This window comes from Gymnoscopelus braueri (genome assembly GCF_963280865.1).
Source record: "Gymnoscopelus braueri genome assembly, chromosome: 9".
Taxonomy (NCBI): domain Eukaryota; kingdom Metazoa; phylum Chordata; class Actinopteri; order Myctophiformes; family Myctophidae; genus Gymnoscopelus; species Gymnoscopelus braueri.
In genome coordinates this window covers 181586-196594 of record NC_137610.1, presented here as the reverse complement: position 1 = coordinate 196594, position 15009 = coordinate 181586, and the positions used below count along the sequence as shown (strand labels likewise).

The following is a 15009-nucleotide window of genomic DNA, read 5'->3' as shown; positions in this document are numbered from 1 at the left end:
CCGCGTTTCCCAACGAGATTCGTAGAGATGCTGCGTTGAGCATCTGCGCAGGTTCTACGACGGGTCTTACGTGTGTCCACACAATCTGCGCAGTACCATAGCAGCCACGTAGATTTCAGCTCATGCGCTGCCTACGCAGCCTGCGTAAGAGCCTGGGACCCGGCGAAACCAACGCTCTACCCTCATTAGTAGCAGCTGGTTCTGCCCAACGTGCAATCGCTTCCCACGTCCATGGCGTTACGTTTCTGCTAAAACTACATTTGGGAGACAGAATGGCGTATCCTACTCTCCTCCTACTTCTGCGAGAGGCGTAGCCCTGCAGTGCTCTCCTACGAAGCATTTTGTTACTAGCGCCCTGGGGCGGTAGTAACACCCCGTAGCGAAATAGATCTATGAAAAGACCGACCGACCACACACACACACACACACACACACACACACACACACACACACACACACACACACACATTTAATTTATGTATATGTATATGTATGTATATATATATATATACACATATATATATATATATATATATATATATATATATATATATATATATACACACATATATATATATATATATATATATATATATATATATATATATATATATATATATATTGCGGCCGGGCCGGTGCGTAACGACAGCTTGCAGATTATTTTTTTTTGGGTAGGGTGAGCGTCCTCTATGCATGAACCCGAAGTTTACAAATTGTACTGTACTCTCACGAATGATCTCTGATCTGATCATCTGATAAAAATATTAAGCAAGCCAAGTTAACTAAAGGACGTAAGACCCCAGTTCCCCTCACAAAGTCACAGCTGACGTCTGCAAGATATAAATGTATATGAAAAAAAATTAAACTACCAAAAGTAACGGCTTTCTATATGGTTCGTCCACTAGCCTAGCGGTCTAGGCGTATATCACACAATTTGGGAATCCAGCATGATAGCTGTCGCGGGTTCGACTCCTAGTACCGACGACCTTTACTGTGTCTCTCTCCCCTTTTACTGTCCGTCTATTGTCCTGTCCAAATAGAGGCAAAAAAGCCCCTAAATATATATATTTTAAAAAGGACGCAGAATGTCCCATTTCCCAAGTTTAATATGTATAAATATATTTTTAAAATAGCAGATTGCAAGCTTTTAGATCTGCTATTTTCAAAATATTTGTATACATAGTAGACTCGAGAAATGGGACATTCTGCACAATGAGTACTTTTACTTTTGGTAGTTTAAGTATATTTATGTACTTGCATAAGGGATACACTTTCATATTTACCTTGCAGACATCACCTCACCACCTCAATCTAATTCATGAATCTAAACGTTGTATTTGGAGTGGACAGCTTCAGGACATCTGACAGTTGGCTCTGTCACCTCTTATGAGATGATCGGAATTTACTAGAATTTATAAACACCGGATCCATGCATATTTAGGGAAGCAGTGAGCTGGGATTGAACCCGAAACTCCCACTCGCCAGCACGACACGTTACCAGTCATGCTAATAAGCCTGAGCTCGATAGCCAGGTCTTTTGCACGCCCTTTCTCGTTTTGTGTTGTTGAAAGTCTATTCTCGGAGGTGGGAAGCCTCTCAGCACCCCACCTACTCTGTAAAATACACTTTTTGGGCAGAAAATAAAATATGTCAGCGAGACGGAAATTATTTTTATTTACTCCACAGTGCCCTCTACAGATTTTGGTTAATGGTAAGTTCAATCCTACAAATCTGTAGAGGGCACTGTGGAGTAAATAAAAATAATTTCCGTCTCGCTGACATATTTTATTTGCTGCCCAAAAAGTGTATTTTACAGAGTAGTTGGGGTGCTGAGAGGCTTCCCACCTCCGAGAATAGACTTTCAACAACACAAAACAGCCTTTGCTTTGGTGAGTAGCGAAATGGTTTTGTTTATTTTTACTACTCTTGAGCACTCGCAGGGCAGCGGAATTCCTTGTACAATCGCAGAGCGAGGGGTCTTCCAGGGCGTTAGAGGGAACACACTAACGCTCTGAACCAGGGCTGCGCTGCTTAGTCCTTTATGCATGAACCCGAAGTTTACAAATTGTACTCTCACGGATGATCCGATCGTCTGATAAAAATATTAAGCATATGGCAAGTTAACTAAAGGTATATAAATGATGCTGAGCTAAACATGTTTCCTAAATTTCGAAGTTTTATAGTTAAACGTTATGATGAAAGTCCCCAGTTCCTCTCACAAAGTGACAGCTGTTGCGCTCGCCATTTTTATGAATGGTTAAAAAAACTTTTGAAACTAGCAGATCTACAAGCTCACAACGCTTCACAAGCTTGTAGATCTGCTATTTTCAAAAGATTTTAATACATATTAAATTTGGGAAATGGGACATTCTGCATACCTTTACTTTTGGTATTTTAAGTATATTTAATTTACTTGCATAATGGGGACACTTTAGTGTTTTATTTAACTTGCAGATGTCAACTCACCACTGTAATTTCATTCATAAATATATTATTCAAAAGTTGTATTTGGAGTGGACTGCTTCAGGACATCTGACAGTTGGCTCTGGTATTTTTATGATCCATTTCACTTTCGCAAAGGGTGTTTAAACTGCAGTGTAGCGGCAGACAGCCCTACGTAGTTTACGTCGGCCTTACGTAGACTTCGTCCAGGAGGTCTTTACGTCTATGCTGTCTCGCGAATGTAGTTTTAGCACACACGTAATGAGAACCTGCGACGATGGTGCCTCCTGAAGCCAGTTTAGATACCACGTAGAGCACACACAGCTGCTACTAATGAAGATAGATCGTGGCGGGTTGCTACTGCGCAGGTGCGTGGAGGCTCTCACGCAGCTTCTAGGCTGCGTCTGAGCTCAAAGTCGTTTGGGAAACCTGGCCAATGTTACTTGCATCAAGGCCGTTATGTTGTGTTTCTGCAGATTCTGAACAGTTATTTCGGAATGAAGATTTATTTGTTTCTCTGGCACAAAAGAGAGAAATAATAACACCAAAAACGAAACAAATAAATATCGGTATCAGTATCGGCTATAGTTTTTGGACATAATAGAGGTTTCCACCCGACAGTGGCGATATACGAGGATAATACAGTACTGTGCAGTATAATACATGGTTTGATAGTTTTCACCTGGTGCATTGCATTGAGAGAACTCACTGTGGTTTTGTCCCTACAGCTGGTGTGTCCACATTCAGAGCGTCCTCCTTCTACCTGGTGGTCCACACATCACTGGGGATGCAGCTGAAGGTTCAGATCCAGCCCCGTATGCAGGTCTATGTCACAGCGGACCCCCGACACAAAGGGAAGACTTGCGGTACGTATTACAGCCCTAATAAGTAGGTCGGGAGAGGCTTATTTTGGGTATGAAACGCGGGGGATTCCCAGGAGTCTGTCCCCGTTACAATGCGCTAGCCCCTGGGAGATGGATTGCTGAGGTGGAGCTCCACACCTACCATCAGCTCCCAGTACTTACCGCATGACTTGCCGCACCCAAGCACCTCGTGCCGTGTTGGCGGTGCCTGGGATTGAACCCATGACCTTGTGGTCCAAAGGCGAGAGCTCTACCACATGAGCTACTTGGACACTAAACCATGTGCTAACCGGGAAACTCCCCCCTGTCAGGTGATAAGAAGATAAGAAAACTTAAACCCTCTATACGTAGTCAAACGGATGTATGTATGTGTCGTTGCTGTCCGGCAGGAACCAGCTAACTCCATTTTTCCGCTTCTGCATTTTTTCCCCATAGATCAGTGCTATTGAACACCCTTTACGTCTGCGTGTTGGTAAAAAAAATATTGGACCAATGAAAAGTATTAAAAAGTGCTTCTGACAAAACCAGCTAACTCCATTGGATCCTCAAAGTTTCTGCTAAACCATCGAACTCCACCAAAGGGGGGGTGTAGAGAGTAAGGCCTGGAGTTTGTCCTTGGAGTTTCACCCAGTCTTGTTGTCTCATTCGCTGGTGTCTTTGCGATAAACACAGCAAGTTGTGCAGCTGTGGGAGACGTCCTTGATTAGGCTCCGACCCGAAGTCGCCATTCTGGCTCTCAACATATTCACTTTGCCTCGCAGAGCGGTGAGTCTCTCATCGATGACGTCCAGTATGCGATCTTTAGCTGAGATGTCATCCGCAACACGTTTCAAGTCCGAGATCGATGCCAGGATGTTATCCAGCTTGTGTTCTTTCTCAGAGATCGATGCCAGGATAGTGTCTAGCTTATGCTCTTTCTCAAAGATCAATGCCAGGATGGTGTCCGGCGTGTGTTTTTTCTCGATGATGTCATTCATGCCACGCTTCAGTTCAGTGATCACACCCGTCTGAGTCGTCAGTGCTCTGCCCAACTCTAGAATCATGACCGGCAGCCTAGGGGCTCCTTCTAGGGCAGCTGTCTTGCCAATTTTGCGATACTCAACTTAGGTTAGGTATTCAATCAATCAGCAAACCCAACCTGAGTTGCAACTGCACTTGGTGCGCTCTTTTTTCACTCAATTCTCTTTGAAAAAAAAAGAAAAATTATAAGCTCACTGTGAACTTGTAGATCAGCTCGTTTTGAAAAAATGTTGATCACTTTTGAAAAGCTTTGCTTTTAATGAGTTAAAAGTGTGGTTATAAATGTATTATGGTAATTAGTTAATTAATTAAAGTGTGTCTTTTTTAGGTGTGTGGGGGAACTCCAACAGTAACCGGGGTGATAATTAGATTATGATAATGAGTTTAACACAGGTGGGTTTTTTTTCCCAGGTCTATGTGGTAATTTTAACAGTAACCAGGGTGATGACTTCATGACGATGGGCGGGGTCATAGAGGGCACGGCCGCGGGCTTCGTCAACAGCTGGAAGACCCTCGCCAGATGTTCTGACGTGAAAACACACTTTGATGACCCCTGTAGCCTCAGCCTGGAAAACGGTACATATTATCATCTCTACACACACCAACGCATTCTCACCCCAAGACCCCAAAACGGGTGACTTCTTGGGACGGATATCCCAAGAAGTCAAACGTTTGACTCGAGGGAGGGGGGGGGGGATACGACACATGTTGACTAGGGGGGATGAGTTACAATTCTGTCCCTATCATCAGGGACATCAACTCGAATGGCGCTGAGTCGGCTCAAGCGGACTTCGCAACGCTCGGCAAATTATGTCATAATTGTTGATTTAAAGTACCAGTATATGAACATTTTCAGAATTAATAAAGTTACTGTAGCATGCGCTAAAATCTTTAACAATCGCTGTTTATATCAACTCATTTAGTTTATTATTGCAGGTTTACTTAAAAATCTAAACATCAGTTACTGTATGTCATTGATTGATTGATTATTACAATTCCATTAATATGTAAATATGTGAGAGGCCTTGATTTCCTGGACTGGATTCTTTGCTGCATCTACAAAACTAATGCATGTTTAATGGATGGATGGACTAATAGTTTGTGTGTCATTGCAGAGAAGTACGCTCAGCACTGGTGCTCTCTGCTGACAGACCCTCAGGGAGTGTTTGCACCCTGTCACTCTGAGATCAGTCCTGACACCTATAAAGAGGTAAGTCCCAGCGCAGTAGTGTGCTGATTTTCACATGAATACATCAACAGCACACAGCCACTGTTCCTTATTGGAGCCCGCAAACTTCCATTGGACGAAAGCTGAGACACACACGCGTGCACACACACGCACGCACACGCACACGCACACTATATATATATACTTATTGTATGTTGAATTCTAAAAATAGCCAACGTGGATTAAAAGCAAGATGTTGTTTACAAATTTGGACTGCCCCCAAACAGACAAGGCCTCACTCCCCACCATTGATCTTTGGTGCCCCCTAAGGGAGGCCCGGACCCAGGCCAGGTTGGGAAATGCTGGTTTAGCTATAATGCTAAATAATATAATCTATAATCTGCTGTAGCTCCTCCCTCTCTGCTGTAGCTCCGGGATGAACAACTACGTACAAATCAGGCGTACAAAAAAGGGAAATTTCACTTTCAAACATGTTTTGGGTCATTTTAGCGTCTCAAGCTTTTGTGTTTCACCCCAGACAGTTTTTGAGTTGCTCGATTCAGTATTTAGATATTTGATATAATTTTTTTCAGACACGCCCCCTTCCTATACAAACCCAAACTCCATTTTAGCCAAGTTAGATTTGTTGAAAAAACACACTCTGGTGACTGATATTATCCTTCAAATGTGTGAGGGGGCCGTGTTTTTCCAATTATTTTGTACATTTATTTGATTTTATTTATTAGTTTTTTCTTTTCTTTTTTCTTTTTCCAAAGAAATTATAAAAAAATAATTGAAAAAACATGGACCCCTCACATAGTATTAAAAGGCCAATACCAGTCACCAGAACAAAGGATGTGTGTTTTCAATGAATCTAACATGGCTAAAATGGAGTTTGGAGTTACGATGGGTTTCTATAGGAAGGGGGCGTGTCGGATAAAATTAATATCAAATATATCAAATATCTAAATACTGAATCAAGCAACTTAAAAACTGTCTAGGTGCTCTCAAAAGTCTGAGTAGACGTTAAAATGACCCCAAACATGTTTGAAAGTGAAATATCCCTTTCTGTTTACAGTACTGCATGTATGACACATGTAACTGTGTGGTTTCTGTTTACAGTACTGCACGTATGACACATGTAACTGTGAGAAGAGTGAGGACTGTATGTGTGCTGTCATATCCTCCTACGTTCACGCCTGCTCTGCTGCTGGTGTCCAGCTCAGCGGCTGGAGGAACTCTGTCTGTGGTGAGTGGAGGCTGAACCGTGTGCTGTCACAAGTAAACGGAAGAGTAAACATTCAATTATCAGTAGGGCTGTATAACGTTACATAAAAATGTTTGGTTCAGTACGTATTTCCTTTTTGAAGCCAAGGTTCAGGGTTTTTTCTTTTTTTTGTATTGTATGGTGATTTCCAATACATAAGATAATACAAACAAAAAAAGAAACACTTTTTTTTAAAGAACTGAATTTTTCCATTGTACATTCCTAAAAAAAATGAAAACACTGTAGAAAACTGTTCACTATTAAGGACAGAGGCAAGGGGGAAAAAAGCGCCCCTCTCCCCCAACAACACTCCACTGAATGAGAAGTATAAAGTATTTAAAGGGCAAGACCACTTTGGTAGAGGTTTGGGTTGTGTAGTTACCTTGCCATGATGTAACTCCAAAGGTGGGCAAGAAATAAAAAATAATTGCTCCATTGATTAGAAATTGATAATTCAAAATATGCTCCTCATTGACTTACATTGTACGGTAAAACAGCTCTCAAAGTCACTCTTTTAGCACATAAACGAACGCAAACAAAGTTGATTCAGACAATATAGAACATCACCAAACCCAGTACTGTTTTTTTTTTTAATAAAAATGTCAACTTCCTGTTGATTTTGCCATTTTTAATAAGTAGAAAACCTGGACTGGATCCGCGGATCCGGATCCAAATCTTCAAATAGTAAAATCAACAGGAAGTTGACATTTTTATTAAAAAAACAAACAGTACTGGGTTTGGTGATGCTCTATATTGCCTGAATCAGCTATGTTTGGGTTCATTTATGTGCTAAAAGAGTGACTTTGAGAGCTGTTTTACCGTACAATGTAAGTCAACGAGGAGCATTTTTTGAATTATCAATTTCTAATCAATGGAGCAATTATTTTTTATTTCTTGCCCACCTTTGGGGTTACATCATGGCAAGGTAACTACACAACCCAAACCTCTACCAAAGTGGTCTTACCCTTTAACAAATTAACTCAATTAAAGTAAAAGTTCCTAAAAATTGTACTGAAGTATAGTATTTGAGTGAAGGTACTTAGTAACTTCACACACCACTTATCTTCTCATTATGTTCTCCTCAGGTAAGTATGTGAAGTCCTGCCCCAGTACTATGGTGTACAGCCACAACATCACTACCACCAGGGGGAGCTGTCGCTGCCTGGCCCAGGCTGACCCCACCTGCTCCATCACCTTCTCCCCCGTGGACGGATGCGTCTGTCCCGAGGGGAAGTACCTGGACGACACGGGGAAGTGTGTGCACCCTACTGGCTGCCCCTGTTACGACAAAGGCTCAACACTGCTCCCTGGTGAAGTCATCAACAAGGACGGCATCATGTGGTATGGGGCTTTTAATTGTCACTCAAATAATTGCGATTAACGATTCAATTGTGTGTTTGGCGTTGAACATTGGAACATATGAAGCCTTTTAGGCTTCGTAATCAAAAAATGCACAGGGCAGATATGACAAATAACTGAAATATAAATAAAACAGCGCGGCTAGGATCCTGATGAGAGTGCATAAACATGATCACATCACACCCATCCTCCGTTCACTCCACTGGCTTCCCGTCTCCTCTAGAACCCAATACAAGGTATCCCTTCTGACGCATCAGTGCATCCACGGCAACGCTCCTTCCTACCTCAAGGAATTAGTCCCCCTACAACCCTCAACCCGCAACACCCGCTCTTCAAACACATACCTCCTCAAAACCCACAAGGCAAACCTTTGTACCATGGGCGACCGGGCTTTCTGCTCGGCCGCCCCCGAACTGTGGAACGCCCTCCCTGTCCACCTGAGAGCTCCACAGTCAGTTGATTGTTTTAAGAGAGGACTAAAGACCTACCTTTTTAGCAAAGCATTTTTTTTTTGCTGGTTTTACTTCTAGGCTTTATGCCCCCATGTTTTAATAGTTTTCTTCTAGTTTCCTAGTTATTGTTTTCTTTTACTGGTGTGATGTTTCTGTTTTTATGCAATTGCCTTCTAATCTGTAGCACTTTGAGATTTCCTGCAAATGTAAAGTGCGTTATAAATAAAATCCATTATTACTACTATTATTATTATCCATGGTCACCACATGTGATTCAGAGTGTTATCGTAGCAATTTGCTGCTGAAGAATATGGGGTCAAGATGTGAAAGCCTTGTTTTAAATGTATTTATTTATTTACCTTTAAAAAAAAAGATTATGTATCCATCCATCCATACATCCATACATCTATATATGTATATATTTATGTGTTTGTTTGTTTGTTTGTTTGTTCAGCACCTGTAAGATGGGACGTATCAGCTGCCTTGGGGTGCCAGAAATGGAGCAAACTTACAAGCAGCCATGTAAGTTTAATGTTTCAAAACCAACTATTTCACACTGTACACTGTACACAAATGTTAACTAAATACAATGATTCATCTGTTTATAGATCACATACTTCCGTAGTGTATTTGAGTGTAAAAAAAGTTTGAATGCCTTATGTGCATTAAATGCTCTGGTGACCATCTTCACAATATCATTCTACAATAACAACTATAAGTTGACTTCTAAAATAAACTATAATCTGTCGATAAAAAAAAAAGAAAAAGTTATGATAGCAAAAAGCGATGTATGGTCAGCTGCAACCAGCTCTCCATCAGAGACAAATGAAATAAATGAGTGAATAATAGCAGGTTTGTTTTTGTACCCTTTGCAGCTTGCAGCGCGCCCACTGTGTTCTTCAACTGTTCCAGTGTGGAACCCGGAACCAAAGGATCTGAATGTCAGAAGAGCTGTCACACTATGGACATGGACTGTGTATGTACACGCACGAACGCACGCACGCACGCACGCACGCACGCACGCACGCACGCACGCACGCACACATGCACGCTGTATTACAATTATGAGAATTATAATTAAGCAATTTTACACGAGAGGGTGTGCTTTACAGCGATTATTGGCACGACAGTGATGCGGTCAGGAACGAGACTGAAGTGCCAATAATCACAGTAAAGCCACCCTCAAGTGTAATATTGAGATTATACAACAGTTACCACCAGAACAAAACATAATACAAAATGTATTCATATTGTGGGGCATTTCGCTCTCAAAATAACAATCTTTCTGCGATTGTTATCTGTTATCCTATAAACACATGGGGTCTGACAGTGTCCAGCAATTATGAAGCATTATGATTGACATTATGATGATTATAAATGCTTTATAAGGTGCTATGAACTCCTGTAGGAAGTGTTGGTCAAATACTAATCAATATTCTGCTATGGCGTTGTCTTTCTCACCTCTAACGTTTTTTTACTCTGTACTCTTTAGCTGTAAAAATAATTCTGTGTGTTTGTTTATAATGGCTGCTGGGTTGAATACGGAAAAAGAGCTGGAGAGACATGGGAGACTCCTTTTACTGAACAAACACTCTATAGCAATGAGTACTATCAGAATATAGAGCTAGTTAACACTTATTTTAACTAAAGTTAATCACTTACCCTACCTTTAAGTGGTTAATTCAGGTGCGTTGACTCCATCTGTCTGCTATTGACAGCAACGGTCATTACAAAAAAATTGACCATTCGGAATCAAGCCGTTTAATAAACAGATTATAATGCCTTATAAGTACATTTATAATGCCTTATAGACACAGTTGATTGCTGTGAACTATAATACAGATCTATTCATGCAGTTACGTTTTAACCCTCGGGTTGTGTTTGAACCCTCAGGTGAGCACAGAGTGTGTGTCTGGGTGTGTGTGTCCATCTGAGTTGGTGTCGGACGGTAAAGGAGGCTGCATCAAGCCAGCCGAGTGTCCATGCATCCACAACGGCGCCCCCTATCAGCCAGGAGCCAGTATCAAGGTGGACTGTAACACCTGGTAAGAGAGAAACACACACACACACACACACACACACACACACACACACACACACACACACACACACAGATTAGACCAGTGGTTCTCAAACAATTTCAAGTCAAGGACCCCCACATTAATATGCTTTTGGCACCTACCTGAAAATATTTTGTGCCAGGGAACCCCATACAAGATTTAGCAGATCTACAACCTCGGAAAAACATCGCATCGCACCACATTGTTAGCTTGCAGATCTGCAATTTTGTCTGCTCTTTTTTTTTTCATCCACCTACAATTTAACTAAACTTAACTTGTTTATCCCGTTTCCTGTATGAGTTATCTCTCCTGATGGGATGAAATTGGTATCCTGACCTGGATATGTATGTTCTACTTACTAAAGTGCTGGAGAGACAGGGAGACCTCTGTTATTAAACAACATGTCTATAGAAATGATTACTATGGGAATATAGAGCTATTTAAAACAACTTATTTTAAACAAAACAACACACAATAAAACTCATATTCACCCCATTTAAACGGACCTGCGCCTACACATGATGAAAAGGTTACATATACAGTCAAGAATGTCATGCCCTCTATTGCAGCGTTCTCAACTTTTTCTGGATCCCACTTAAACATTTCGAAAGCCTCCACGGCCTGCCAATCTTCAATCACTTAACGCGACAGCCATTTGGCTGCTGTGTTAAGTGGCCAGATGGGTGGGCCGCACATATTCAGAGCATGTTTATTTGAATGATCAACCACTCGACGGCTTGGATCAATAACATTGTAGACTTTAAGCTTTAATTATCATGATCTTCTTCCTCCAATGTGCAGTACCTGTAAGGACCGCAGATGGCAGTGTTCCAGTAACCTGTGTCATGGAACGTGCTCGGTCTATGGCGACGGACATTATGGCACGTTTGACGGAAAACGCTTCAACTTTGAGGGCAGCTGTGGATATACACTAACACAGGTATACAGATGTGAATACTCTAACACAGATATACAGATGTGAATATACTCTCACACAGGTATACAGATAGATAAGGATAAGGATAATTCCTTTAACAGGTCCATTCATGAATGTCCTTAGGGTCTTGTTTCCAATGAGGGCCTGTGAGCAATTAGGGGTTAAGAGTCTTGCTCAGGGACAAATTTCATTTCATCGACACATTTGCTGGCCTGGCCTGGAATCGTACCTGGGGCAACCAGGGCCTCTGGCTCACTAACCACTCAGCTATGCCCGCCCCTGTGTGAATACTCTCACACAGGTATACAGATGTGAATACTCTCACACAGGTATACAGGTATACAGATGTGAATACTCTCACACAGGTATACAGATGTGAATACTCTCACACATGGTGTACAGATGTGAATATACTCTCACACATGGTATACAGATGTGAATACTCTAACACAGGTATACAGATGTGAATACTCTAACACAGGTATACAGATGTGAATATACTCTAACACAGGTATACAGATGTGAATGTTCTCTAACACAGGTACTACATACAGCTGTGAATATATATATATATATATATATATATATATATATATATATATATATATATATATATATATATATATATATATATATATATATATATATTATACACACATATATATAGTGTGTGTGTGTGTGTGTGTGTGTGTGTGTGTGTGTGTGTGTGTGTGTATACACACACACACACACACACACACACACACACACACACACACACACACACACACACACACACACACACACTGCTCTAACTATGTTCTCTGTTCCCTAATGTTTTCTAATGTTCCCTAATGTTCCTCAATGTTCACTAATGTACCCTCATGATCTCTAATGATCTCTAATGTTTTCTAATGTGTTCTACCTCAGGACTACTGTGGCAGTCAGCAGGCCAGTGGGAGCTTCAGGGTGATCACTGAGAACGTTCCCTGTGGAACCACAGGAACCACCTGCTCCAAGTCCATCAAGATCTTCCTGGGGGTAAAGAAAATACACCTTTGTCTTTGAAAGTATAACAAGAAAATAATAATATGTGCAATCTTTGTATTATACTGACACAATTAATATAACGTAAAACATTGTATTTGTGTCCTTAGAGCTCAGAGTTGCAGCTAAGTGACGGGAACTACCAGCTGGTCCACAGCAACAGGAGCCAGAGTGTCCCGTTCCACATTAGTTCTGTAGGAATCTACCTGGTGGTCCAGGCTGACAACGGACTCATCCTCATGTGGGACAAGAAGACCAGCATCTTCATCAAGATCACTCCAACATATAAGGTACACTAACCACCTCAGTATAAGTCAGTATAAGTCACAGTAAGCACTTAGTAGTTAGTTAGTATAAGGTACAGTAAGCACCTAGTAGTCAGTATAAGGTACACTAACCACCTAGTAGTCAGTGTACAGTAACCAACTAGTAGTCAGTATAAGGTACACTAACCACCTAGTAGTCAGTATAAGGTACAGTAACCAACTAGTAGTCAGTATAAGGTACACTAACCACCTAGTAGTCAGTAGGTACAGTAACCAACTAGTAGTCAGTATAAGGTACAGTAAGCACCTAGTAGTCAGTATAATGTACACTAACCACCTAGTAGTCAGTATAAGGTACAGTAACCAACTAGTAGTCAGTATAAGGTACAATAAGCACCTAGTAGTCAGTATAAGGTACAGTAACCAACTAGTAGTCAGTATAAGGTACAGTAACCAACTAGTAGACAGTATAAGGTACACTAACCACCTAGTAGTCAGTATAAGGTACAGTAACCAACTAGTAGTCAGTATAAGGTACAATAAGCACCTAGTAGTCAGTATAAGGTACACTAACCACCTAGTAGTCAGTATAAGGTACGGCAAATACCTAGTAGTCAGTATAAGGTACAGAAACCACCTAGTAGTCAGTATAAGGTACAGTAACCACCTAGTAGTCAGTATAAGGTACAGTAACCAACTAGTAGTCAGTATAAGGTACAGCAAGTACCTAGTAGTCAGTATAAGGTACAGTAACCACCTAGTAGTCAGTATAAGGTACAATATGCAGCTAGTAGTCAGTATAAGGTAACCCATCTAGTTAATACTTTTTTAAATAGCCTATATTAAAGCTTTACTATGTAACTTTCCTCTTCTACCCCAGATTTGAACCCGGTTTCTTTAATCTTTTTTAACCACTGAGCTAATAGAGCCTGCCTGGTTAGGATTCGGATACTTCAGCCCAATGGCATGACTGTTGCATTTAAGATGCAATTAAAGAATTGGCATGCATAATCTCCCAAAGATTAGAATCAGAATCAACTTTATTGTCACATCACAGGTTTACAGGTGTGAAACAGTGGGTGAAATTAGTTTTTGTGCCAGCTCCATTGTTTTGGTTATTTCCATAAAAATACCGCAGCAGCCCTGTTTTAATGTGTAGTCCCTTTTTTTCTTCATAATGACCTCTTGTATTGTTTTATTGCATTATTTTACATTTAATTTTACCAAGATAAGTCATTTTGGTAGTCTGTTAGTCACATGCCTTTCTTTTTTGGGAAATTGTCTACCTTATCTGCCTCTTGGCCTTGTTTTTTTACTGGTTAAATAATAATAATAATGTCTTCCCCCCCATGCAGGGCCATTTGTGTGGTCTTTGTGGTAACTACGATGGCGACGGCAACAATGACTTTGCCACCAGGAGCCTAGCGGTGGTGGTGAGCCCGCTGGCGTTTGGAAACAGCTGGAAACGTTCCGACAGCTGTCCGGACGCCGCGACGAAGAGGAGCCCGTGTTCCACCAACCCCTACAGGATGTCCTGGGCCCAGAAACAATGCAGTCTGATCCAGAGCAACGTCTTCTCCTCCTGTCACTCTGTGGTACGCAGCGTTGCCAGATTTTGTGAGAGAAACAAGCGGGCCAGCTCTATGAAAACAAGCCCAAAAGAATCAGCTATTTGAAAATAATGTAGATCTGCCTATTTTCAAAAGATATATATTAAAAACAAAGTTACATAATGGAATATTTTTTTAACATTTTAACAACACAAATAAAACATTTTCACAAAATGTACTTAAAGTACAAAAAGTTAAAGTACTCATTATCCAGAATGTCCCATTTCAAAATGTATACACATCTTTTGAAAATAGCTGACAGTGTGGCGATGCAACGTTTTGTGTGCTTGTACCTGAGTAAATGTACTTTCCACCACTGGTGGGACAGTAACAAAGTACATTTATTTGAGTACAACATTTTTTTGTTTCTGTGATTATCTGTACTTTACTTGAGTATTTCAGTATTTTCATCCAATACATTTCAAAGACAAATAATTATTGTACTTTTGATTCCACTACAGTTCTAGGAAGGTAAAAAGTATATTATGTATTAACCATTTAAGACCTATAGTGAACATAGCGGATCTACAAGCTCATAA

The 15009-nt window shown here is 40.9% G+C and overlaps 1 protein-coding gene across 1 annotated transcript in view; it reads left to right on the top strand.

The window, feature by feature from the left end:
* The window catches only part of LOC308091627 (uncharacterized protein), a 69369-nt gene that overhangs the window by 18160 nt on the left and 36200 nt on the right, over window positions 1-15009 (top strand). The window contains exons 15-26 of the mRNA XM_080437289.1: window positions 3171-3308; window positions 4737-4901; window positions 5441-5535; window positions 6616-6742; window positions 7846-8101; window positions 9026-9093; window positions 9447-9547; window positions 10465-10616; window positions 11433-11571; window positions 12478-12588; window positions 12705-12884; window positions 14216-14455. Of these exons, the coding sequence (XP_080293415.1) occupies window positions 3171-3308; window positions 4737-4901; window positions 5441-5535; window positions 6616-6742; window positions 7846-8101; window positions 9026-9093; window positions 9447-9547; window positions 10465-10616; window positions 11433-11571; window positions 12478-12588; window positions 12705-12884; window positions 14216-14455 (1772 nt within the window). The remainder of the gene's footprint in view (window positions 1-3170; window positions 3309-4736; window positions 4902-5440; window positions 5536-6615; window positions 6743-7845; window positions 8102-9025; window positions 9094-9446; window positions 9548-10464; window positions 10617-11432; window positions 11572-12477; window positions 12589-12704; window positions 12885-14215; window positions 14456-15009) is intronic.